General features: G+C 40.1%; 1 protein-coding gene across 6 annotated transcripts in view; it reads left to right on the top strand.

Annotated features, from left to right (window-relative positions):
* dclk2a (doublecortin-like kinase 2a) overlaps nucleotides 1-26,271 on the top strand; it is a 54,612-nt gene that overhangs the window by 8,142 nt on the left and 20,199 nt on the right. For 4 of the 6 annotated variants that reach the window (XR_005639403.1, XM_039802094.1, XM_039802072.1 and 1 more), the window contains exons 2-3: nucleotides 4,061-4,398; nucleotides 24,505-24,634. Coding sequence is in view for 5 of the 6 variants with exons in the window: in XM_039802094.1 (XP_039658028.1) it covers nucleotides 4,061-4,398; nucleotides 24,505-24,634 (468 nt within the window). In the remaining variant the exon portion in view is untranslated. The remainder of the gene's footprint in view (nucleotides 1-4,060; nucleotides 4,399-24,504; nucleotides 24,635-26,271) is intronic. The other 2 variants (XM_039802088.1, XM_039802104.1) reach the window with 1 other exon arrangement.

Genomic DNA, 26,271 nt, shown 5'->3' on the forward strand with positions numbered 1-26,271 from the left:
AGTCCTTGAGGGGGCAGAGGCGCCTGGCGTTTTACTTTCAGTGATTGAGTCAAAACATGGTCAGTTTGATGTTGGGGCGAATGATGGGAGAAGGCGTTGGGGCAAACTTGATTCCAGCATCTACCAGCTGCTCCATCCGGTCAGTGAACCCCAACATGTGGCAGGGGGAAACAGGGAAAAGGGTGAATGGGGAGGGCGATGAATCCTCAAAGGCATCATGGTTGGTAAGGGGGTTCTGAGGAGTGTTGGACAGGTGAAAAGGGGGGTTGAGATTTCTTGTCTCCGCTCTGTGGTCTCCCATGGTCAAATCCTTGCTCAGGTGGGGGCTGTGGTGGATCACGGCCGCACTTTGTTGTGTCTTCCTCTTGTTTTGTTTGTGTTGATTTATCTTGTCTCATTTCCTTGGCCGAGGGAGTAGATGTGTGGTGCAGAAAGTAAAGTAGGCTAGAGGTGAACAGCTTTACTCCTGGCTTGTTAAGGAAAAGTCAATCTGTTTTAAAAAGATGTCTGCGGTTAAAATGTTACAATGTTAAAATTGTCAATGAACTGCAGAGAATGGTCGGTACATGCAGTTGAAAACCATCTGTTCAGCGCCAGCAGTCTGCCGAATCTCAAAAGTACAAAAGGACAGAGATCTTAACACCGAGACTTTTAAAAACCAAGCTTTCTCTCTAGCACAGACATGCTTGAGTTCTGCTGCTGAGGACACAGCTAAGGGCCACACAGTCCGGCTTGGCGTGTCTATCCCCTACTGTGGGGCAGGAGTGGAAATGCATGTTATCACTTTTTGCCTTGGCACAGCTAAAGTGGACTTACCTGGGCCAATGGAATAATTTCATTGAACTGCTGTGCTAGTAGAAAACCACACTGGGAGCTAGCAGACACTGAACTGGGTTTAGAAAGAGCTTTGTAGTTTACTATGTGGATATGTGGGGGTACATACCATGCTGACCTATGGATTCTAGTTGGGACAATAGCAAGTGTGCAAGCCAAGGGGTTTATTAGCAACAACTGGTGAAATTAGGGTTGAAAGTGGAAGAATATATTAAGGCAGAACAATATTAGAAATGTTGTGTAATTAGCTTTGTTGAATTCATGAACTCTTTCTAAAAAGGGTCAACTTAAGGGCCTATCTAGGTAAAATAAATAAATAAAAAGAGATATATATAAACGTAACTTTCTCTAATGCAGCCATTCACTGCACTTTCATTAAGTTGGGGAATTCACAGGAAACAGATTTAAAAAAGAATGGTCAAATTAGACCCTCCATGCCTGGTAAAGGCCCCAAGTTATGTTGCCCCAATGTAGGCTTTTTGTTTTAACCCTTGTGTTGTCCTTCGGGTCCCCGGGACCCTTACAGTTTATTTGACGTTTTTGCATTGGCCTGGCATTGAGCTTCAGGTCCCCCGGTGACCCTTGCGTACTATGTGATGTCATTTCACGTGAACTGGCACGGGGGGGTCCCAGAGACCCGTGCTGCGATCAAATGCATTTTGACAGGCTAATACAAAATGTACATAAACTAAACAAGTCCCCATGACACAAAGGACAATAGAAGGGATAATTGATAGTTTCCAAGCCTATGCCAACATTACCCTGATGACACCATCAAGGTTCTTTTTTCAGACTTTGATGAGCTCCCTCTAGAGCCACAGAAGACGTTATACAACTGTTTTCATAGGCTGAGTAGAACTCCTCATGAGTCATGACTAGTAAATTGATCTTTATGTGTAAAATCAGGGTTAGGCCTACCTGTGCTGAGTGCAATCACTAATTGCCAGATGCTATGTTGCTGTTGTCTTTGCTTTTATATCAGTATTGTTGTAATAGAGCCTCCAGGGCTAGCTGGCAATTGAATTATTTGGGCTCTGTAAAAAACAACTTCTATAATGGATAATAATATAATGAACCCTAAAGTAAAAGGAAATCAGGTTTTCGTTGTTTTTATAAAATCTGTATTTTTATTTAGTTGTTCAAATCTTGTGAATGAACAAGATTTGTTATTGTTGCTTGGAAAATTTCAGTTTTAAATCATTTTGATTTCAATATCTGTGTTTTAATAAATTGGTGTATGGCTCCAGGCTAAAACTGAGCTGCCTAATGAATATATGCTTGATGGATAGATGGTCCTCGGTGTCTTGGTAGTAATAGGCCTATACATTATACTCTGTGATCATCGAACGCGATTAAAAGGGCTTTCTTGGATCGAAGAACAAACAGGACATGGACAAATTTGACATTTTTGGTATAAACTGTAATATGTGGCCTAATGGTATGTCTGCCCAGGGAAACAAATAGTGTGCTGGCCATACTGGTCCAATGCCTTTGACTAGAGTGGTGAATATCAAGTCTGTAAAATAGAAGACTGTGCACGCTGAGATTATCATTGTATGACAGGGTCACTTAATTGTTTTGGTGATGATATATTGCCTTAATATTAACCCTGTTTTATGATTCCCACTGCCATCGCTTGGGTTTTGGATTGGTGACAGATGTGCGACCACTGCAGTAAAAACTGCTGGACTGGTTAGACAGCTCTACCTCATAGCTGATCTCATCTGTTGTCCACATGAGGACAGCAGCCAGTGGCGGCTGGTTGGGGCTCCCCTCACACCACCAAGGGATGTTGCACCTGAGATCCCTGCACCTTAGGGAATAGACTTGTCACCAGTCACCATCTGAGGGCATTTTAGTATTCTGTCACTGTCCCACAGATGAATGACAGCCCCAGTTATATTTTGTTGTAGTTCTGAGCCATAACTCAGTCCCCCCAGCTGTGGCCTAGCCTTTTAATTAGCCTTTGGTTAATTGCAAGCTTAATAAAACCAGGTATCATGGGACGCACGTCTCATGGCCTTCTTTCACTGCAGCTCCATTCGTTTGTTTTTACACACATCAGATAACCAGGGGCGTAGCACAAAATTCTGGGCCCTGTAGAAAGGCATTTTCTATGGACCTCTCCCTGCATACACAGCTATTCATTCTAGCATCTTTTTGGGGTAATCGGTAATCGGTCCCCTTTTTGCCCCCAGTCCGACACCCCTGCAGATAACTAAAATTTCACAGATTGGATTTGATTCTGTCAGTAAAATTATGTGTTTACCAAAAGATACAGAACACAAAATAGCAAGCTTTTTCAAGTTGTAAACCAATACATTTCTAAAGGAATGTACGGTTATATGATTATATGCAGCTTATAAACTAGCATGTTTTTTTGCTCCCTGGCCAGTCTTAATGCTATGCAGTTCTACTAATGACCCATAGATGCAGACATACAGGCATGACACATTTTAAGAAGCTACACATTTTCATTTTCTCAGTTTGTGAGTGCTATTCTTTTCTTTGATAGCTTTGATGAGACATTGTGTGATCTTTTCCCTCTAGCCCTGTACATATCTTCACTGAAAAACAGTGGATATTAGCTAGAACAGAATTTACAGTATATTTAATATATAATGTTTTTGGAAGTGTCTGTTAAGCACAAGTTGATTCTGAGAGATGGCCATGTGTTTGTTTTAAATACTTGTAGCATGAACATGAAGTATCTGTTTCTTTCTCTCTTACTCAGAGTGGAACAGAACAGCATTGAGTTTCTCATCCAATGCTCAGACTTCAAAACAATAACCAGACATTCTTGCTGTGGCTTTCATGTATCGGCCAAGCCCCTGTACTTGTCACATGACTTTGTTCTTCAGGGGAAACATTTGCGTGTTAACTGTAGAAAAGGAATGCTGGCAGATAAAACAAAATGCATTGCTTTGGAGGAAGGCCAATGCCGCAGTTCAACAGCTGAAAGGGAGAGAGGACAGTGTTACACTGGCCTGGCCTCTCAATGTGCCTTTTTGTTTCAACTGAGGAACGTTAACTATTTGTTGTTCCACGGATTCTTCTAATGCCATGTGGACGCAGTATTTTATGATACATACCATACGAGTCATGTGAATTCTGATACATCCTATATGTGGTTTTCACAATATTTGATTTAATATTTTTTTAATATGTCTTAGATGGGGATATGGTTGGCAAGAGATAAATTCTACCAACTTATTTCTTTCTCCAGGTGAGAGTTATGTGTGTGCCTCAAATGAACCCTTCCGACGTGTGGACTACAACAAGAATGTCAACCCCAACTGGTCGGTGGGCTGCAAGACCGGCACATCACGCTCCCTCTCCTCTCTCATCACGCTGAAGAACGAGCTGCAGCGTGAGTCCAAGGACTTCATCAAACCCAAACTAGTCACAGTCATCCGCAACGGTGTCAAACCCCGCAAGGCAGTGCGGATACTGCTCAACAAGAAGACAGCGCACTCCTTTGACCAGGTGCTCACTGACATCACAGATGCAATCAAGTTGGACTCTGGAGCTGTGAGGAGACTGTACACTTTGGAGGGCAAGCAGGTGAGTCTGTTATGATGCGTCGGTGTTGTAGTTTAAAGGACTGGATGATAATTGCAGCTCTGGTAATCACCCAGCAAACTCAAGCAAAACCAGCCAGCGAAACAAGGCCAATGTCCATTAACTCCCTTACTAAAATTACATGACAGTTGGAGGGAGTTAACTATTGTTTTCAGTGAGAGGAGATTATATAATGTGCATATGACAACCAGATGGAACAGCTAGGCTGAGCTTTTTAGGCAAAGGTTTTATCTCCCCAAAATGCTGTGATTTATAGGCTTCAGCTGTGTCAGCAGTCTAGGTAATTACACCCCATTTTATCATCCATACATAATTACACGCCACGATTATTTCAACAAGACACTAATGAATACACTTAAGAGTTCAGGCTTTTTGCCATATCCATCAATATAGCTTCCTCCCTACCTCAGACCCCCATTAAGCCATTTGAGACTGTTTTTGCTATAATCCAATCCATCTGGGGCACATATATAGTAATATTTTCGGAAATTATAATTTGAGTGTCCCTGGTGTTTTGAGATGAGGTGAACTTGAACACATGGTGCCCCTGATCAAAAACATTTATATTTTGTTGTCTCGTGTGGGAGAAGTCTTAAATCATTCTTATTAATTACAGTGTTTTAACTCTCATCTCACCAAATTATTTAACTTAACTGTGGTTTAAGGTAAGTAACGCAACAAAAGTACAGTGTCAAAATAAACTAGAAATTAAAGATATCTGGTTAAGGTAGAATGGGATTAAAAACATAAAAAAAACAAGTCTACAAAAATAAGTTCCATGAAGTAATTTTTTTCAAAGCTTGGCAGGAGCTTAAAGTTTAACCAAAGAAATTAAACAGACCATAGGCTGGTGACAGGCTAAAATTTTAAGGTTGTATAAATGTCTGGCAGAGCATTTAATACAAACATGAAGGACTTTGTCTAGATTAGTAAATAATAAAATGGATTAAGTTTGGGTCTTTTATTCAAATGAAAGGGAAAAAAAAAGACTATTCAAGCTTAAATCAAAATAAAAGATTGCTCCCATATGTCAGGCAGCTGGCTTCAAATTAAAGAACCTCTGAATTGTTTTACTTTGGATGCAGCTAACTGTTACACACTTAAACATTTCTTGAAACTGTTCATGTAAGTAGACAAGGCCATGTCTCTTTGCACTGCCTTGCTCCAAACACAGCTGTTAATTACTCAAAAATGTTTGTGTTTATTCATAATATCAAGAAAAAGTAGTTGGCTAGAAGTAACTCTTTACAGTGGATACTTTATCAGCTGTATGGCTTCTATTTGTATGTATTGTTAAATTTTCAGTGGGATTGAACTGCTGTGTATTTATTTTTAATTGACTACTTCACAGATACAGGGGTGTTGATAATTGATAAAATGCCCTTATTTTATTATTAAATGCCCAATATGTTATACAGACAGCTACTGCAGTTCGAATTCAAAATACTGAAGAGAGTAGTCTCTCCTGGCCCCTCCTCCCCAGCGTCGAAGTTCACAGGCTTAGCCAGGTTGCTAATGCTAAACCCAACATCCCACAATGTCAATGTTAGCTTGATGCTAGTCTCTCATTGCCAGACATTACTCAATAAAACCCTGCGCTCTCGCGGTGCTCTGTACCCGGCTGACAGTCACCTTTTATCTGCTAAATGTAACAACAATGACCTCTAAAAAAGACCGCGACCTTGCGGTCAACTGTACCCAGGTCACCGTTTGTCAGCTACGGCCGCTGAACAGAACAGGGGGAAGAATTTCGGCAGGGGGGAGATTTTGGTACTACTACTTTCCAGACCACGTTATACAGCTTGTCCATACACTGTATTACACATTATGGTTGCATGCCAGTTTGTAACAAAGTGGGAATCATACAGTCCAACATATAACCTTGAATCTGGCGATGGTAACGTTAGCCACAAGAATTTTCCATAACGTAACATAACGTTACATACATTGCAGAGTGACCTGTAGAGAACATAAGCTGTGTCCCAATCCAACAATTCAGGCTACAGGGTCACTTTAAATTGCATGTTTCCATTATGAGGAAGTCAAAGTTGCGGTCATATGTCCGTCATGATGGTTGTAAGCAGCCGTGGCTTGCCCGGTCTTCCAGTAACGTTAGCCTTTTAACGTTTGTTAGCATGGCGGCGTTGGCACCAGTCGGGATCACTTTACCGGCGTCTCAATTTTTTTGCGAGTAACTAACTCATGTACTCTATTTAATTTAATGCAAGCACAAACTACTACGTTAGCCGTGATAGAAATTAATAGGGCTGTCAGCATTACCGCGTTAATCACGTTGCAATTAAGGGCCGAGCATAACTCGTACATTTTTTTTAAGCTCATTAATCGCATGCCGCCATTTATTAATTTAGTTTCACTTCACTCGGCTTCACGTCGTGCCTAACCGGCTACTATTTTGACCCTTTGCCGCACCTTTACTTATCATGAAGCTGCCATACTTCCTCTACACACGGGTTGTAGACAAGTCGAAAGCCATATGCACATTGTGTAAAGCTGAATTAAAATATCACCGAAGCACGTCAAGCTTGAGCTACCACCTACAAGCTAAGCATAGTACAGTTAACGTGACTCAGGTTGATGCTAATCGCCGACCTGTTGTTGAAACCAAAGTGCAAAGTGCAAACGCTGTCTCATCAACTGCACACTAGCTATATTGACTCTGGTAAGTAGGGTTGGGTACCGTAACGTGCCGACCTAAATGGTAGTAACGAGACCGAATAAGAACGAAAATTTCGGTGCCTCATTTCAGTGCCTGACTTTACACTATACCTGACAGCAGGTAACGTTAGCCTACCTTTAGCTAGCAGCTGGATTAAACACGGTTAAAATGCTGTCAGCTAATGTTAAACAGTGTAAAGTGTGACTGTATTTCACTGTAGAGGATTCCAACACCGGGACCTAACAGTCTGCTCTGCAGCGCAGAAGCTGCCAACACAGACGTTGCGTTCACTTAAAACAGGTAGCCTCGTGGTGCATTTATTGTAAAATACCCTTTTCCCATCTGGTGGTTGTTTTTGTCATTCAACAGCAATTTACTGGTGAAATAAGTTATTGTTATAGTTATTACATTATTATTAAATCTTTAATTTTGACCATGGCCTTAACAATAAACAAGTTGCTGACTGTTGTTTAGTACCCTTCTTTTTTTTCTTTTTTCTTCTTTTGTTTACAGTAAATAAATAATAAACAAATACAAATCTTAAATTCAAGTTCATAAAGTAACTTTCTTTGCATTCATTTGATTCTCAATCAAGATACACTGGTAAGAATTGCTTTCCATTGTTAATATGTACTTAAAAACAGTTCTGAAATGCAAAATAATAGAATTTTAATCATGTGATAAAACATGCGATTAATCGCGATTGACTATAGAAATTCAGTGATTAATCGTTTGACAGCCCTAGAAATTAATGAAGCTCAACAGTTAGCGTACCTGTTTAGGAGGAAATTAGCCAAGTTGGCGTCCTTTTTGGCTCTAAGCTGTCTCCATCCTTTAAATGCATCTCCAATATTTACCTGTGTTTTACCATGTCTCTGGTCATGCAACCGTTTAGAAAGATGCTTTAGAAAGATAAAAACCGATATTTCGTCCTGGAATGGAATTTTCAAAGCATTGTTTTCAGAGGAGATATTATTTCAACTTAGCATGTTTGCTTAATAGCTGATGACATATTGTGGTCATTTGTTGATTAAATACAGTAAATATATTACATATTGGACCTTTTTAATAATCCCAATTGGGCTTTAGGTTAGAGTGAAAAAGATTTCAAACCAATAAAAACTGAATTTACTGAGTAATAGTTAGGGTTGACATAACTTTAACCACAAGGTGTAAGAAAGAACAATCTCCTGTCATCAAATATGTAAAATCCTAAATCTGACAACCAAACCAGCTGATGTTTGCTTCCTGTGAGCCGAGAGGAATCTTTCTAGGACAGACAGTCCAGACAAATGACTCATGACAATAGTGATGCTTTTCACCTCTGACAGGGCCAGCCCAGCATCCTTTCTGTCAAGCCAGCACTGTACAGGAGCACAGTTTCTAATGACTTGACTTGTTAGGATTATATAATAGTATGCGTGACATCCCTGATTGGGGTTGTGGCCAAAGGAGTGTTTGAACCCACAGGAAGCAGTGCAACCTCAGTTCGTTGCGTCTGTGTGACTGACTGCTGACTCTGTTTTCCTCTATCCCGTGTTTTTCTATCAAGGACTTAGGTTTCATCTGTCTTTATAGTAAACAGGGTTGGGTGGGGAGACATGGTTTAACACAACTAAGATGGTAAATAATGTCTGATATGTTTAAAAACTTGGTACTGAAATAAATCATGGCCTAATAAATGCACCGCCCACAGCTGCACACATTAATGATCCTTGTAAGAATCCTGTTAGATTCTAATATAATATATATAATATATACAGTAATTCAGTCCCATATCTTTCACATAAGCCCTTGATGTGTCTGTATTTTCATCTCTTAGTAAATTCCAACTAGATCAGCTATGCAGACCAGCTGTTCATTCCAGGCATTTTACATTCTGGATTGCCACGAGGAGTGTTGCATTTATGGGGTGCTTAAGTACAGTAAGTTTGGTGCTTGTGATACATTTGTGATGTCCATCCTGTCTTACTAGCTATTGAGTAAAAACCATGTTGAGAGTTGACAATTTGACTAATCGTTTGAAGTGAGAAGAGGCTGGCTTGTTATTAGGCAGATCGAGAGGGAGCCCACTTTTTTAACTTCCTTTAGAGTTTTTTTTTCCTGGCCAGGTGTGCCAGACGGTGGCAGTTTGTTAAATCTCGTAAAGTCTTTGGGAATTTAACTTTTTTTGAGTGGTGAAACCACTAGTTTTTTCATTTAATCAGGTTAGCTGAGTAAAACCCAAAACAGGCTTACTTTTAAGCGATATAATGTTGAAAATATTCAGAATCTACTATTATTTTATTGCATTCTGTGTCATATAGCCTTCGCTTGAAAGTTACACTCACTCTTATATTCTATGTCAGTTTGGAGCAATGACCCAGCCAGACATTGGAAAGACAGTGAGTGCGTGTTCTTGCCATAATGTCTGATTCACTACTTTGAAAAAGGACTGTTTGCTTTAGACTCTTCTTAGTCTCTTGGCCTCAACATGACTGTCTCAGAATTGAATTAAGAGTCTAATTTAGAGATTAATGCATTAAGCCTGTAATGTGACCCTGAGACCAGAGCTGGACACCTGACAATACCCTGTCCACGATAATAAGTCAATTCAGTTTAAATTCCGTAGGTGCTTTTGTTAACATAGGCTTAAGCTTATAAATTCCCAGTGCAAAAATAAATCTGACAACACAATCTTTATTTCTAAATACTGCCTACTCAGAGAATTTAGTGGAAAAGCATTAGCTTTAATCTTTTTACTTTCCCCTGTCCTCTGCCCCCCTCTGCTTGAAGAGGAGGTAACACTCTCCCAGACCAAACATGTCTCAATAATAGCTTTACTCATTTGGATCCCTCTGTCATGGAGCCTCCCTACCTTGATAAACCTCTTTTCACATCCTGAGTGGTGCCATACTGGTGGCTAGACAAACTGATGGATGTTTCCCATATCATCGCAGCCCTGTAAAAATCATGTATTTTCAAAACTTTTCATGAGCTAAGAAAAGCTGTCTAAGAAACGTTTTCGTCATAACAATTTCTGTCTATCCGATGACGAGAATGATTTATTTAGCTTGAAAATTAGCAGGATTTTCCACCAAGTTACATTGGATTCATTGGACACCTTGACCTATAAATGTGTGTCCTTAGAGCCTGACTGATATAGGATTTCTGATTCTGATTTAGAGGTGAAAAATTCAGTTTACCAGCTAGCTGATATAGTGAATTTTTGAGCTAGAATGAAAACAGGCCTTTTCGTGGATTGTGCACGTCAGAAATGCATTCTATAAAAAGTAAAGGAATAGGAAATATATATAGATGTAATGTCATATGCATTCATAAATTATGAAATCTTGCTTAAAATAATATGTAGTGTGTTCTAAAAACACAAAAACACACACATGCTCCAAATGCCTTCCAGCAGCAGCCTGCCATCTGCTCCTTCAAAATCAAATCACAGGTCCCTGCCACCCGGTCCAGCAGCCCCCTCCCACTGATGCGCACACACACACACACACACACACACACACACACACACACACACACACACACACACACACACACACACACACACACACACACACACACACACACACACACACACACACACACACACAGCGTCACATACACTGAGAGGCCCCCCACTGAGGCCCTGGCCGCCACCGGATAATTAGACCTATAAGCTGGAAGGGAGGGTTAAAGTGCAGCTGTCAGGTGTGTGTGTTTGTGCATTCAGGGACGTGCGTGTGAGTGAGCGTGCTTGCACAATACATCTCTGTCCACTCTCCCTCCTCGATTCAAAGATGCTCTTCAGACTGAATGTTAATTGTAGATCTTGGTTATCATGGCCAGCAGAATCAGCTGCTGCTTTTGAGAGAAACCCCTGTTTTACATCTCAAAGCTGACTTGGCAGGCGGAAAATAAGATTTCCCTACTTTGTATTGTCTAATCCAGTGTTTCTCAAATTGGGGTACTAGTACCCTTAGGGGTACTTTGGAGTACTGCAGGGGGTACGTGAGATATTTTGTATGCATGATTCCTAAAATATTTATACTTTAATAACGAATTAATTTAGGGATGGATTCTTAACATTTGAAATGTAGGCTAGCATTTAAGTGTTTTTCAGTTACACGGATGTTGTTTAGCCTAAACAGGTGCAGCATTGTACCTCTTTTTATAGGTCTTTATATCTACCCAAAATGTTTTGCGCTGTTCAGGGGGTATTTGGCTGAAAAATATTTCAAAGGGGGTACATTATTGAAGAAAGTCTGAGAACCACTCTAATCAATGCATTCATTAATTTGGGGAACAGTTAGCGGTCTATCACTTGCTAAAAAAAATTGTATGTAGAAATAATTAAGAAATGATTCAAGGGAACTGTAGATATAGTGACAAAGGGGAGAAGGCCCGTGTGATAAAGCAAAAGTGTAATATTGAATTGCAGAGAGAGACGTTCAAACCTCACCTCTGCACGGCTGGCCAGTCATTGCGTGAGGTGGGTGTGAATGTCACATTGGCGCTTTGACCCCTCCACTACAGTAGATTATCCTGTGTGAGTACTGAACACCACCAATAAGCTGCAACTGACCTGGCTACACCTTGCTACATCAAGACTGCTATCAGCTCAGATTAGTTGACTGAGAAATGTGTTGGCAAAAGACGGAAGGGCGGAAACGGCAGAAGAACAGGATGAATTGTCCCCTTCTTATTAATAGAGATGGTCCGATACCATTTTTTGCTTGCCGATACCGATTCTGATACCTGAACTTGCATATCGGCCGATACCGAGTACTGATCCAATACCAGTGTGTCATATATTTTATTATGTTTTAACAACTGTATACTACTATCCCTGTATGGATGTGATATGATTTCTATCTTTGTTGTCGGTCTGGCTCAGGTTAAACTCTTTGTGAAACATGAACAAACGCAAACAATGAATGCCACAGAACTATCTTTTATTATGCCGTTTGACAGTCTGTTATAACGGAAAAAGAACATAAATAAACTACTTTAACGTAGATTTTCTTTAGGCTTTATTACGTGGTATCTGATCGGTGCATAAACTCCAGTACTTCCTGATACCGATACCAGCGTTTTAGGCAGTATCTGAGGCGATACCGATACTGGTATCGGAAGATCTCTACTTATTACCCCAACTATTTATCCCACTGTGTTGACACCTTTCAGTTACATTACCCAAGTTTAGGAAAAGTCTTTTTGGACACACTGAGAATTTGATTCCGGGAAAGAAAGAATGCAGCATTGACCACTGTATTATGCCAGGATCAGACTACACCATTTTTTGGTCTTTCACGACAGTCACTATGTCAGATTAGACAGACATAGTGCCATACATTATTGCTGTGTCTTTGCTGGAACAGTGGCAACACTAAAAGTATAACACCGACCAGCCCCCAGATTGTCGCTTGCTGTTGTCAAGATCACATGCAAGTTCATAGGTCGACACTTTGGAGGAGCGGCAGCCTCTCAAAAATTCACGAAAATCTTTTAAACTGACCGTTGTCAATTTGTAATGAAGAAAGATTCAGCAACTGCATAGCCTATTTCTCGCATAAAATGTTTTCAGAAACATTTTGGTGAACTATTTTCGTAAAATAAGAGATCGTTTTTCATTATACCAGGATCAGAGGGGCTGAATTTGTGACATATCAAACCCACAGTCTGCTCCATCAAGGTAATGTCCATGAACAGATAATGGAGGACAAACCATTGACTATTTGGTGACATTTCCAGTGCATTTGCGGCGAACTGGATACAGTCCAGGATTGTATGTAGCCTTCAGCTCCCTGTGACCCAGACACATAATAACGGCCTGTCAGCGTGTGGTACTGCTATTAAAACATTAGTGATCAATGTGGTACATAGCGATAAGCGGAAATCTCATTTTTAGATGAATAAATACTCGGGGTGGTGTTAGTGAATAATCAATTGCATTTGACCTGACATTCACAAAGGCTGAGGACAAAACATTATTTACAGTCTTGAATGCAAAAATTACAAATAAAGCATTAAATGCATTTAAATGGAATGTATTATTCCTCAATAAAATGCTATTTCTAATAGTTCCCCAATCTTGAAAGCCCTGCATTAGTTTATTTATTTTAATTTGTTTCCATTATATTGTTGTAAATGAAAGCATGTTAATGACTACAATTAAGAAAAAAAATCGGTTCATTAAAGTATTCTGACCCTTTCTTAGTAGTGTACACTTTATACACAGTCATTTAAGAGCCAAGTGTTCTAAGCAACTATCCAACATGTAGCCATCTGTACAAGCATTTAGTAGATTGAGTTTACATGTCACAGCTATCAGGTCTAACAGTCTGCATAAAAATACAGTTTTAGCTGTCGCAAACCATACCCCTGCTGTCCTGTCTGGCTCACCTGATCCTGCAAATCAGTGCCTGTCTTCTAAAAGGATTTATGAAAATTAATTACAGTAGATTTTCATTGGCCTTGGAAAAGTAGCAAGAGTGTACTACATGTTCATAAGTTCAAGTATTTTTTTTTTCAGAAAAAACATGTAGGGATATACCTTAGGTTTCTACTCTGTACTGGCTAAAAGTTTACATGAGTTAAACATGGATTTTCTCTCTCCAAAAACATCTGCCTAAAAATCCTGAAATATGTTTGCCTTTCACGATTCTTTTCACTCAGTGATGTTATCAGGATGACAGCCGGTCTGCCCATTAATCAGGGTCTGGAAACAGACCTGGACCGCTTAGACCGCTGAGCTGTTAGGCTGAACTGCTCGTCTCTCTGAAATCTATAAAGGCCTTTTCAGTACACACAGCAAGCTGAGGAATGAGAGAGGAAATGGAACTCAGCACTGATAATAGGACAGTCTGCTCAGATGTAATTACTTTGTTTACATCTTTGCAGTAGTTAAGTGGGTGTACTGTATCCTCCATAATACATTGAAGACACAGTTACAGTTAATTTTGAAAGAAATGCGTGCTGTTTCAATGACATAAAACAAAGTGATGGGTTTAGTTAGGTTTTTGATCTCCTATTCTTTCTTTATCTCTGTCTCGATGTTTTTGATGCATACAGTGTGCATAACAGAACTCGCAGGTCACTCGCAGGTCTCATATATAACTCCTTGTGTGAAACATTTAAGTACCAAATACAGTAGAAGTACTCATAGCAGTGGTAAGATAAAATATTTAATATTAGGGCTGCACGATATATCGGTCCAGCATCGACATCGCCATGTGCGCATGTGCAATAGTCACATTGCAGGACGTGCAAGGTAAATGCTACAAGTTTTCTGCTGCTTGATACACAAGGAAAACTTTCACAGTTCTCATTTTCCATGACTAATGTTACCGGCCGACCCTTTCCCTTTAAGACAGGCGGCCATGTAGGCAATGTGTGTAGGTGACGGGGTTTGTAATGGGAAGTGAGGCTCTCTCCTATATGTGTGTGTAGAGAAGGACCGTAAGCAGCATGTGTTACAGTCACAGTGAAGCTACATTAATCATTGTTTAGTGTTGCAACGTTCTCACGTCGTCTCCCGACTATTCTTCACCACAGAGTTGCCAGACTAAAAGCTACCAGCCAGGCTAAAGCTAATTGAGTTAGCCTAAAGAAACAGGGGGTCTGTCCCAACTATGGTTCGGAGCCGGAAAACACCGAAGTTGGAAACATAACACTGATCTACAAGACAAGTCTGTGTCTGATATGATGCGATTGACACCGATTTAAGGGTTCCTGGACTGCAGATGCACTCCCCTACAAAATCACCCTAGTAATTCTAGAATTATTTATTATTTCCGAATAGAGCTATTCAAGTCATCTCGTAAAAATTCCAGTATTTTTTCATATCACAAAATATATTGCAGGAAAAAAGAATATTGCAATGTCAGTTTTTTTCCAATGTCGTGCAGCCCTACTTACTATAGTGAATTCAGCCCCAGAGGAAGAGCAAATCTTGGATTACCAACATGTCAGAAAGATAACAGCCAGCTAGTTCATGGTGCATAGTTTGCTGGGTTTTGGGGGCATACACGGGAGGGAGGTGGCTGTTGGTTAGCGTGACACTGATGCACTGTGGCATGATTTCACATGACACGCTTCTAATGATGATGGCCTCCTGGCCTCAATACTCTAAATCAACCCAGTCTTACAGTGTTGATAGTACATGTGTTAACAGGGATGTGCTGCTTTTCTGTCTTGTGCCAAAAGTTAAAGGGTTTACATTCATTAAGGTGTCCGAATTTTGCCCACCCCTTTTATTGTATTGATCAGGATGATGTCTTGTCATTTGCAGGACGGTGAAACGTGCTGGCAGTTACAGATTAGTAAAACTGTCTTCCTCTTTGACTAGCTAGGGTCACATAAGGGTTCCATCTGATTGTCAGGAATGGGCCAAATCTGGATTAAACACCACCATTCAGGTCAACAGCCATGAAATTTGCATGCCCACCTGTTGTTCTGTGCTGTCATTAGCATACAGCACCATCTGACACCAGTGCAATGACACCGTCCAAACAGGAATATTCTCTGAATTATTTATGCTGAATTCGTAGTAGTAGTAGTAGTAGTAGTAGTAGTAGTAGTAGTAGTAGTAGTGTCTAAATTAACTTTTTTAACCTTCACAGTCATAGACTAAATCAGTGCAAGTAAAAAAGATGAAGCCTTGGCGTAACATTGTCGCTATCTGGGCTTTGGAGATAAAATCCTACAAATCTAGAACCCCTCTTTCTTGTGTCTTGTCCTAGCAGATGGCACACACACACACACACACACACACACACACACACACACACACACACACACACACACACACACACACACACACACACACACACACACACACTTCATTCATTGTATTTATAAAGCAAAAGTGCCTGACCTAGGTTTCACAAGTGCTGGCATGATACCCTGCATTTACGAACAGGAAAACAAAAAGCCGGCAGACGACAGAGAGCAGGGGTGTCGGCGGGGGCACAGGGCTGTCCGCTGAGCAAAACGTGTGGCGGCCACAGACGGGGAGGGCATCCATTGTGTGCTGTGTGATCTCAACTACTTGTTTTGTTTTGTTTGTCCCAGCCTGGCCCTCATCCATTCTTTGCAGTAGGCCTTTCACTCTCCCAACAAGAGAGTTGACATCATGATATTCAAACCCCAGCCCACACACTATTGTTTGTCTACTTGAGTTTAATCATTCAAGCAAGCCCACTTTGCCTCAGCAAGTTTTGGCAGATTGATGTGATGAATGTTTTTGTATAGGGCAGATCAGGAGCTGTGTGTCTAAGTGATCCTGACAACTGTAGCACGTCTCTGATACTGATGGTGGAGTTTCATGTGCACATCAGTGTCTGTCCTTTCAGTTGTCTTGGGATGTAAGTCCTGAGTTAGGACCGTTTATGTTGGACAGTTTTTATTCTTTTTATATTATTATTTAATTATTTTAATTCTGCAAACATGCAATGCTAATAATGTGGATCTTTGGAGACTTCCACTACTAACTACAATATTATATTTTGACCATTTATTGCCTAGCAGCCACTTTAAGTGCATTCATATTTTGGTTTTTAATTGGAGAATTATGTTAATTGGCAACAAAACCCAACATGTTATGCATCTCTTGTGGATCTCTTAGCACCTCAGCAAATCTGCAATCTCACTTTCTAAATGAGCAGGTTATCTACTGAGACTCATTTGGGCTAAAAGTTGTGTGCATGTTTTTCTTTGTACTTCCACTCCCTTTATTCATTCCTACTTGCACAGCTGAGCTCCATTTGAGTATAAAGTGCTCAGCAGTTGACTACATTCAGACAGCCTGAGGTTATGTACAGTAATGTCTCTCTTTATGTGTGTGAATATGACTTGGAGGAGAGAGAAACAGACAGATGTAAAATGTGTGAGCCAGTGGCTGATGTGAGGCAATTGCAAATTGGTTTACAAATGTAGGGAAACTGCCAATTTGAAGTTGTGCTTCTTTTGTTCTGAAGTGCTTTTGCCCTCAGTATCTCCAGATGAAGTGTCCCTCATGAATTAATAAAATCCTGTTCATGAAAACCCCAGGGAAACATGATTGTTTATGATGTTTCTTCTTCAGTGCCTTCACTGAACAGTATTTTGTTGGTTCTTTTACATGTGTGGTTGCTGTTGAATGTTTTAGAGATTAAAAGCAACTTGAATTTGAAGTATTTTACTACCTAATGTTTAATGCAGCTAATGTAGTGAATCCAGAGCAGGAAGTTAATGATGGTCTTAAATTTCTCATTGCTCATTTTTGTGCCTCCACCTTGTCTTGGCTGTTACACGTGCCTGAGATTCACCACTGTAATCCAAAGGAATTAAACAGTCTCGGCCTCTGTCTGAGTTCAAACGGAGTTAATAATCTGGTTGGCTTTAGCTTTAGCTTAAGCATCGCCCTGGCAAAACTTATTAGGCATCTAGCTATCTGCATGTTCTCAAGTAAGTAACAGTTTAAGTGAGAGGTAAAGCTTGTGTAAAGAATGTTAGTTTACCTTGAAATGTTCTTTTCCTCTGTTGCTGACCTTCCCAAAAGCAAGAGGCAGAGATTTCAATCTTTCGGTCTCTTTTTTTTCTTCCTTTCTTTCTTTCAGGACTCCACCTACCTTATTTGCCTCTTGCTCATTTGGCTCAGGGTGAGGAACAGCAATGAGGGGTTTGGACGTAAATAGGGTTGATGGTACCGAATGATTACTGTGATCACTGTCCTGTCAGCCATCACAAGGAGAGCCTTTACTTTCTTGTGTGTGTCTTGTTCAGCCATTTACGGCCTCTCCACTGCCCTAAATTCTTACCACCTGTTGTTGTGTGACATTTGTTTTTTAAGAGCAAGATCGTTTCCAATTTACACCCCCTAAAAATCTAGTGCAGTGTATTGATACTGTATATGTTGTGAATATATTTGGATAATATATGTTTTGGTTTGTTTTTATGCCTTAAAAATGTGTTAAAACCCTTGGTTATTCGTCGATTTGCAACCTTGACAGTGTACAGTAGAAACCTATTGCCCATTTTTTGTTCTTAGGGACTGTTCGTTATTTATTTAAGGGGCCACCGGAGGAGTTTTGGGACCTTAAGTCAAAATAGACCTGACCCTCCCTTCATCAGCAATACTTTTTGGATGACCCTCCAAAATGATTAGGAGAAAAAGGATTTACAATTTATTGTACTGATTTGCGCCAAGTAAAGATGTACAGATTCCCATTGTTTGTTTTTTATAGCCATGACATATGTGACTAAACCTCTGCATTCTCATCTGACGTATCACACTCCTCTGTTATGGTGTGGTGGTCATTTCAGTAGATTTACTCACTAACATTGTTGTGGAAACACAATAAGCATGGAAACTAAATGCATTCTTCCTGCGTTACTTCAAATACTAAGTTACTCATCTAGTAAACTAGTATTCACATGAAATAAAACAATAAAACATTGAGACCATTCAACAAAGCACGCTGGGTAATTCAACATTGGTTGCTATGGACTCGTCACTAGGCTTCCTCAGTCATTGAATATTTTAGCATAGGTAAAGCTGCCGATTAAAGCTGCTGAACATTATCCAAAACTCCATTTCTCAGATGAGCGTCAATTTGGGAGCTTGCATGCTACCCCTCCTTCCTTCTCAAATCCCTTGAAAAGGGTGTCGTTTGCACAATTTCACAAATAATCACCGGGACCGAAAGGATATACCTCCCGTCTCATGCCTTCCTGGCTGCCGGCTGGTGCTATCCGCGACGCAAGTTTCGGCTTTTCAAAATAAAATCTTGCATCTGGTCAGCTATGTTATCGTACAGTGTTTTGGATGTTTTTTAACTAAACAGTACGGCAATCATGCTAATGAATAAAATAGTTTTTTCAGCAGGTGTTTTGTGTTACAACACGATTGAGCTAGCAAAGCAGTTTTGTGTTTATATGTCAGAGCGGGATTTATTCAGTTTGGGAAATCCCACGGTCTCTAAGCTACAGGTCTGGCTGACTAAACAGGGAGGGACCCATCTGCTAGTGATAGGGGCCAAGACTGAGAGAGCTACATGGAGCTACATGGATAAATACGCACCAAACAAGCCACTTTGAAATTTTGCTCTTCTCATGAATACAAAAATTGGATGAACCTCCCATCAACAAAGAATAAAAACACATGACCCTCCCCTATTTTCCTCCAGTGGTCCATTCCATAAATACCGAACGGTCCCTTATTTGTAAGTACCTTGAAACCTTGTTTTCTTCCAACTCACATCGTTTTTTGGGGGGTATTCTTACGTTCAATACACAGATTCCTTTTGATACTTTCATATGCACACACACTTGAAGCCCTTGGCCTGTATTTCCACTGTTACCAAGCTTAGCAGGGCAGAAAGTACAGCAGGCAAGACTGAGGACATAGACTGATGGTGAGAGTAAGAGAAGGTCAGACATACGAGAGGAGGGGGGTTGTCGCATCTCGGGAGGGCAAACTTCAGTTTAGCCTCAAGACACGTCACCCAGCCAATCCAGAACACTGCAAATAGTTCACTTCACTGATTGGCCAAGACAAGGCCTAGCAGGACAGTGCTGGCAATAGAGTGCCATTGGCTGTTTATCCTGGCAGTGGTTGACAAGAGCAAGGAGAAACATGGACAATCCAGTCTGACATTCATACACTCCTTTACGTCTTTGCTCCAAATAATCTGTTGCAGAGATTTTGTTATGTTTAAGGAAAACCCTTATACTTTGGCTTTATAAAATTGTATCCAACATACACATTTCTACGAGGTGCAGGCTACACAAATGTAAAATGCAAGAGATGCTGCTGTTGGATTTGGCAATAAGAAAGTGGAACAGCAGGAGACTGGGGTGGTGGAGGGAGAAATCAATCTACACAGCCAGTACAGCAGCGAGTAGCTGGAGGGGTCCAATCATAATCAACAGTGGTGACACTATGAGTGAGTGAGAGCAGATGATTAAGACCACTTTATCATCGTCATGAATGTGATTGGTGAATGTGACTGGTGATTAGCTGATGCCAATCAATTGTGTGCGCCTTATTGTACCTGTAACCACACATTACATTACTAACATTAATGTCACGGTGGACTGACCCACTCTCTACATCACTGCAGCTAACTGAAAAGTTAGACCTCTGGAGGTCAGCAAAAACAAGATTTTCAGTTTCTGTTCAGCTGTGCTTTAGGCAATGCTTTGTTTTTTCCTATACTGATGTTAATTTTGCCTAACAAATGTTATTCCTGGTAAATAGCGGTACTATATATAAAGTGTTACATAAAATGTAATATATTCTTCACCGATAAGACTTTCATTCTTATCCCACATACTTTACCTTATAAGTTCAGAAAATAATAAGTGAATGTCAAAAACAACAAAAACACATTTGTTTGAAGAATTTATTCTGTATTCATTTTACACAGAAAACTAAATAGTGCATGATGTAGGTTAAAACACTTAAAACACAGTTTAACGGACTATCATTTAACAAATTTCTCAACCCCGTGACCTCCTTTAATTCTTGCCTTTTTAAACCTGATACAGTCACCATTTGTCTCCATTTCCCTGTATTCCCCTGGGCATCACAGGCTAGCTGAAAAGTACTTTATCACAGGCCACAGCACTGCTAGCCTTGCAGAGAGAGGTGTGTGTAGAGGTGAAAGTAAATGAGAATACAGCCAGGGGCTTTCTCGATAAAACAATATAATTTTGCAGCCCGGAGTTCTTTTCTTCTCAATAAGCCTGTTGCCTAAGGTGGTGCTGTCACAAGCATGTCCTGGGGCAACAGTAAGATAACTGGGCTTGTAAGAGCATGGATTCAAATTGGAATTGAAATAAATAGGTGCGCTATGTTTTGTTATGTGCAGAAGTCAAAATGCAGATCCTTGTGGCCAGTTAGCTCGGTTGGTAGAGCAGGCGCACATAAATAGAGGTTTATTCCTCGATGTAGAAGGTCCAGGATTCGAGTCTGATCTGTGACGGTTTTCCTACGTGTCTTCCCCCTCTCTCTCCCCTTTCATGTCTGAGCTGTCCATTAAAGGCGGAAATGCCCATAAAAAATGCAGAGCCTTGTTTGTAGTCATCGAACAGTGTCACGACTTAAAGTAAAAGTTGGACATTTTATTTTTGTAGTTTATTTAAATAGGGACAGATACAAAAAACATAGATTATTACAGAAATAACAATCCGATGCCTGTATCACAGTGTTTGTAGCCATGGCTAATTCGCAACACATGTCCCTAGGAGGGCTTTTAACAGTACAAGTAATAAAAGAAGTCAAATTTTTGCAGGTAATACAATAAAATGTCCAAAAAAAAACAGTTAACAGCAATAAAAATAAGTGTAGTAAATAAACAAATTAACTCGGACTCTCACAGATGCGCACCTCACATACACACAGCTATGTATTTCATATGGCATGATCACACTGCTGCTGCTGTATTAACCATGCTTTTACTAATTTTTTAAAGGTGGACAATTTGGGTATAGCCTTTATATTTGTAGGGAGCCAGTTCCACAGTTTGGCTCCCTTCACAGAAAAAAGATTTTGGGCAAAAGAGGTTTTACCAAATGGAATTTTACAGTCTCCACATGCAGCAGCTCTTGTGGATCTTGAAGATTCCAACCTGTTCACGAATTTACAAAGTGGTTCAGGTGCAAGTCCAGCTAAACATTTAAAAAACAACTGTATGTATCTAAGATTAACAAAATTAACAAAGTTTAAAATTTTATATTTATTTAAAATGTATTTTAAATAACATTTTGCGGGGCGCTTATTTTCTTTCTGATGGAGAGTTGGATAAGAATGTGGCCCTTAAATATAAAGCTGCAACCAGGAGATGGTTAGCTTAGCACAAAGACTGCAAACATTAGGTGGAAACTAGCTAGCCTGGATCTTACAAAATCTGCCTGCCTGAACCCCGAAGCACACCAAGTATCACGTTATATCTCGATTGATTGATTATAGCGGTCTTTGTGCTAAGCTAATCTAAACTCAGCTAACTGGCTGCTGGTTGTAGTGCGAATGCGAATGAGAATAGTATACATCTTCACATCTAAATCTTTGCCAGAAAGCAAATAAGCGTATTTTTCAAAATGTTGAACTATTCCTTTGAGCTGTCGTCTGACTGCAGATGTCACCACGGTCGGTGGTTTCGCTGCCAGGGGACAGTGCTCACTTCAGCAGTCCTCTGTGTGGCTGTCTCACCTTGTCCTCAAACAAATGACCAGCATGCTCCATGCCAACGCAGCCCGCTGAGTGGATGGAAAAACCAGGAAAGTGTTAACATTGATCATGTCTGCACACCAGAGGAAGCAGTGTGTGGATTAAGGTCAGAGATCAATGAGAAATATTATCTAATATCAGCTTGTAATAGTCTCTCACTATCATAGCTTGCACAACACCAGAGTCCATTTTTGACACATACATCGGACTATCCCTGTGGGCTGTTGCTATGGTGATTCTAACACCTGTGCCCTGACTGTTTGGTGTGGCGATCAGCTGCCAAGTTCCGGAGTGAGAGCTCCTCGAAAGAATGGCATTCACTCCAGCTATGTCAAACCTTTGATTATCGGCCACAGCTCATGGACACATATTACATAGACACTTCTCTTCTACTTTCACTGATTCTTTTTATTTGTTGCCATTTAACGAGGTCATAATTTTGCCTCAAAAATTAGACAAAAGGGGCATATGAGGGCCATGAAATACAGATATTGATTATTTATGAGCATGTCATGGATACTGCATCCTGTTTCATTTTTAATCGATGTTGTGTGAATGTAGGACATGCAGAAGTGTCATGTGAAGTGTCTTATTTATTGTTAATGAATGTGTAACTCAGGCCTACTGTAATGATGTCTCACTCCTGCTCCGCTTCTGTCTCTTTTTCTCTCAGCCTCCAACTCTTCTTTAAACTGTGGATTGTTTGTGTCTGTAGTCATTTAGCTTTTCCGGACCACCAGTTCTTCTGATACACCACACACACACACACACACACTCACACTGTTTTTCCCCCACTGTGTCAGCCCCCAATCTCCCCTAGAGGATCCATCTGCCCACAATCTTATGCCATCTCATGCTCCTCCTCCTAACTCTTGTTTCAAGTGTGTGTACAGTACATATGCCTGGCAGTGTGTGGGTGCATTTATGTGTGGTGGGGGGTGGGATAATGAACAGATATTTTCCTCCTTTGTCTTCTTACTTGTCCACCTACAGCAACAGAGGGATAATCTGCTGTGTGTGGGCACAACTCACTATAGTTTAAGTAACTCCTTTTTCTGTCTCCAGGGGTGGCTGGTGGGTGTAAAAGGAAAAGTGCTCTGAGCTGCAGAGAAAATGACGATTACAGTGTGAGAAAGAATAGAAAAAGCAAGACAAATTACCGTGCGACACAAAAGCCAACTGTACAGTACTGCTTTCCTATGACTCTGCATTAACTCTGCAGTATTCTGGGTGTCAGGGTGTTTTGACCTCATCCTGTTGTTGTGCTCTGTCTCTTTGTGCTGTGCTGTTCACTCAAACACATACAGAGTCACAAACTCACAACCTCACCTCACATGAGCACAAACTGAAGCAGTTATTTCCCATCCAAAAAATACAGTGGTCACACGTGTACAGCTAAACATGTTGAGTAGAGTGAGTGAAAGCCAGTTGAGTAGAATCAGTGATGGTAGGAACACTGGTGAACCAAACTCCACCATCCATGTCTTAGGAAAAAGAAGATAACTGTCGCTGTATTTGTTCACAAATGATTAACTATGAAATAAATGAAGGGATTTTGGGAAGCCACTTCCTTTAGTATTCACAATAACTGAATGCACCCTTAAGTAGTGGTAAAAAGTTACTAATTTACTACTAAGTACTGTACCCAAGTACAGTTTTGAGGTACTTGCACTGTGCTTGCATATAGTCGCTGTCAGGTTGTATGACCTTGTATGTCCTTATCCGATACAGTTACTTTTCAGGAAATGAAAAAAGGCTCATTTGAAAACATTTTATTGAGCTATTTATTTACCCCAGACGAAGTCAGACAAAATTGCCTTGTCACGGTTTCGCCACTTCAACGATGGAGGCAGGGTGGAGTTATGAGTTTTGCTGACAGTGGAGTTACAAGATTTTAATTGCAGGCTTATTTTAATACTTTTCATTGGTTAAATATTTGTACAACCTACAGACATATGTAAAGGGTGACAAATAGCATTGATTTATGAAAGAAAAAAAAAATTATGAAATATAGAGATACAAAGCTACTACAGAAGCCCTGAGAAGCCAATAAGAAGGCTTTTTAAGGCTAATTTCTTCTTCTTTTTTTCATCTGTGAAAACTCCACAAACTGCTGCCTCTGAATATCAAAACAAGTAAATGAGTATTATACCCTTCTAAATGCTCTTCATCTGTTTAATCTCTCCTTTGTTCTTTCTTACTCTTCCTTCTCCAGATTATCTGCCTGCAGGACTTCTTCGGGGATGATGATGTGTTTATAGCGTGCGGCCCGGAAAAGCACCGCTATGCTCAGGACGACTTTGTTTTGGATCACAGTGGTAAGGCTTCCACAGCCTTTATTACTGGTAGGCTTGACTAATACTAACCAAACGTGTGTGTGTGTGTGTGTACTGTTCTGTGCATTACATAAAGTGTGTTATGCACATCCTCTGTTGGGTATCACCCCTCCATCTTGTAGAAAAAACACTGAAAGTTTGATAGCACGCAGGCAGGATATGACCTCTTTAAACCAGCAGATCCATTCAATGTCAAAGCTATGTAGAACTTAAACCAACACTGGACAATCTCTCAGGAAGGAAAAAGGAGTTTATTATAGTAACAGTCCAAAGTATTGTCATCCTGTTTAATTATTTGGTTGTTTTGTCAGGTTAGCTAACAACAGCCAGGGATGTCCTCCTTAGAACGGTTACTGAGGATCAGTGATGTTGCATTGGTTGTATTCAGAGTTAGTTCGGAGCTCTTGTCCTACTTGCACTCCGGTGCTCCACTTTTAAGAATTAGGTCTTTGAAGGAACAAAAAAGGCACACTGTAACTCTCTGCTGAAGGTACAGTAGCTTCCTTTTGCAAAATGGGTCCAGTACACACTCTACTGTTAAAACAAGAGAAGAAATGTGAAAAATGGCTTGCGCAAATAGATAATGCAAAAAACACACAAATGAATAAAAATAAGAAGAAATTAAAACTGATAGCATCTTTTCTCAGCATCAGCCCTTTTTAATTAGAGATTAATATCCTCACTTCACGGGTTGTGCAAAAAAAATATTTTGTTTGTTGGGGTTTCATATGTACACCATACAAGGAAGTGTATCATACTGAGAGCCCCTTCCAATCAGTCTGTAAAATAAACAGTATATCTGGTGATAATCGCATGGGGACCACATCAAAATGCACTGTGGGTGTGCTTTTGTGGGCGTGTTTTTTTTCATGTGTGTGTCATTACATTATAGCTTTCACTGCCCCAAACCTCATTAACACAACCCTGACAAGTTTACCACATGCTTCACAACATCTGCTCTTCTACTGCACACAGCTACACAAACCAGATGTGGCATGCAGCAAACACAATAAAAACAAAAGCTTGTAATTTTCTTTTCATGTGTTCATGGTGTGCAGTGATCATTTAAGCCTAATTGATGTAGTCCAGAGGAAAACACAAGCTGTTGTACCGGTAATTGCTTTGCTCTGGCAATAAAAGACATCAGTGATTTGTATCAAATCTTGTTGTGAGAATCTATTTTATATTTTTAACTCATAGATAATGACTATTTTTCTGCTAACTTGTCTAAACAATGTACAGTAGGTGTTTAGGTGTAGTGGGGCTCTTTACCAGACAGGATATTCCATCCTTAGATCAGTTACATATCAGTTGAAATTCCACATTATCAACAAATGAATGTCAATTAGAGTTATGTAATGGTAATCGCATTAAATGTAATGTAAAAGTAATTCTCAGAGCCTGACTGGCTTTTTATAGCGCATATGTGTTTTATTTTTCTAGCCAGTTCTATAGGCTACATTACATTTTTGTTAGGTCAAAATTAGGGCTTAGTATCAAACCTCTGTTTTTGGTTCTGGCATTTTCTAGTATTAAATTGTCTAATTTTGAAAGTTTCCTGGTCATACATGTACTATTATTTAGTTATTCTTTAATCAGATTGTTATCCATTTGAATTGTTTCTTGTACAGCTGCTTGGTTTAAAC

The sequence above is a fragment of the Perca fluviatilis genome, chromosome 1 (assembly GCF_010015445.1).
Source record: "Perca fluviatilis chromosome 1, GENO_Pfluv_1.0, whole genome shotgun sequence".
NCBI classification, from domain to species: Eukaryota; Metazoa; Chordata; class Actinopteri; order Perciformes; family Percidae; genus Perca; species Perca fluviatilis.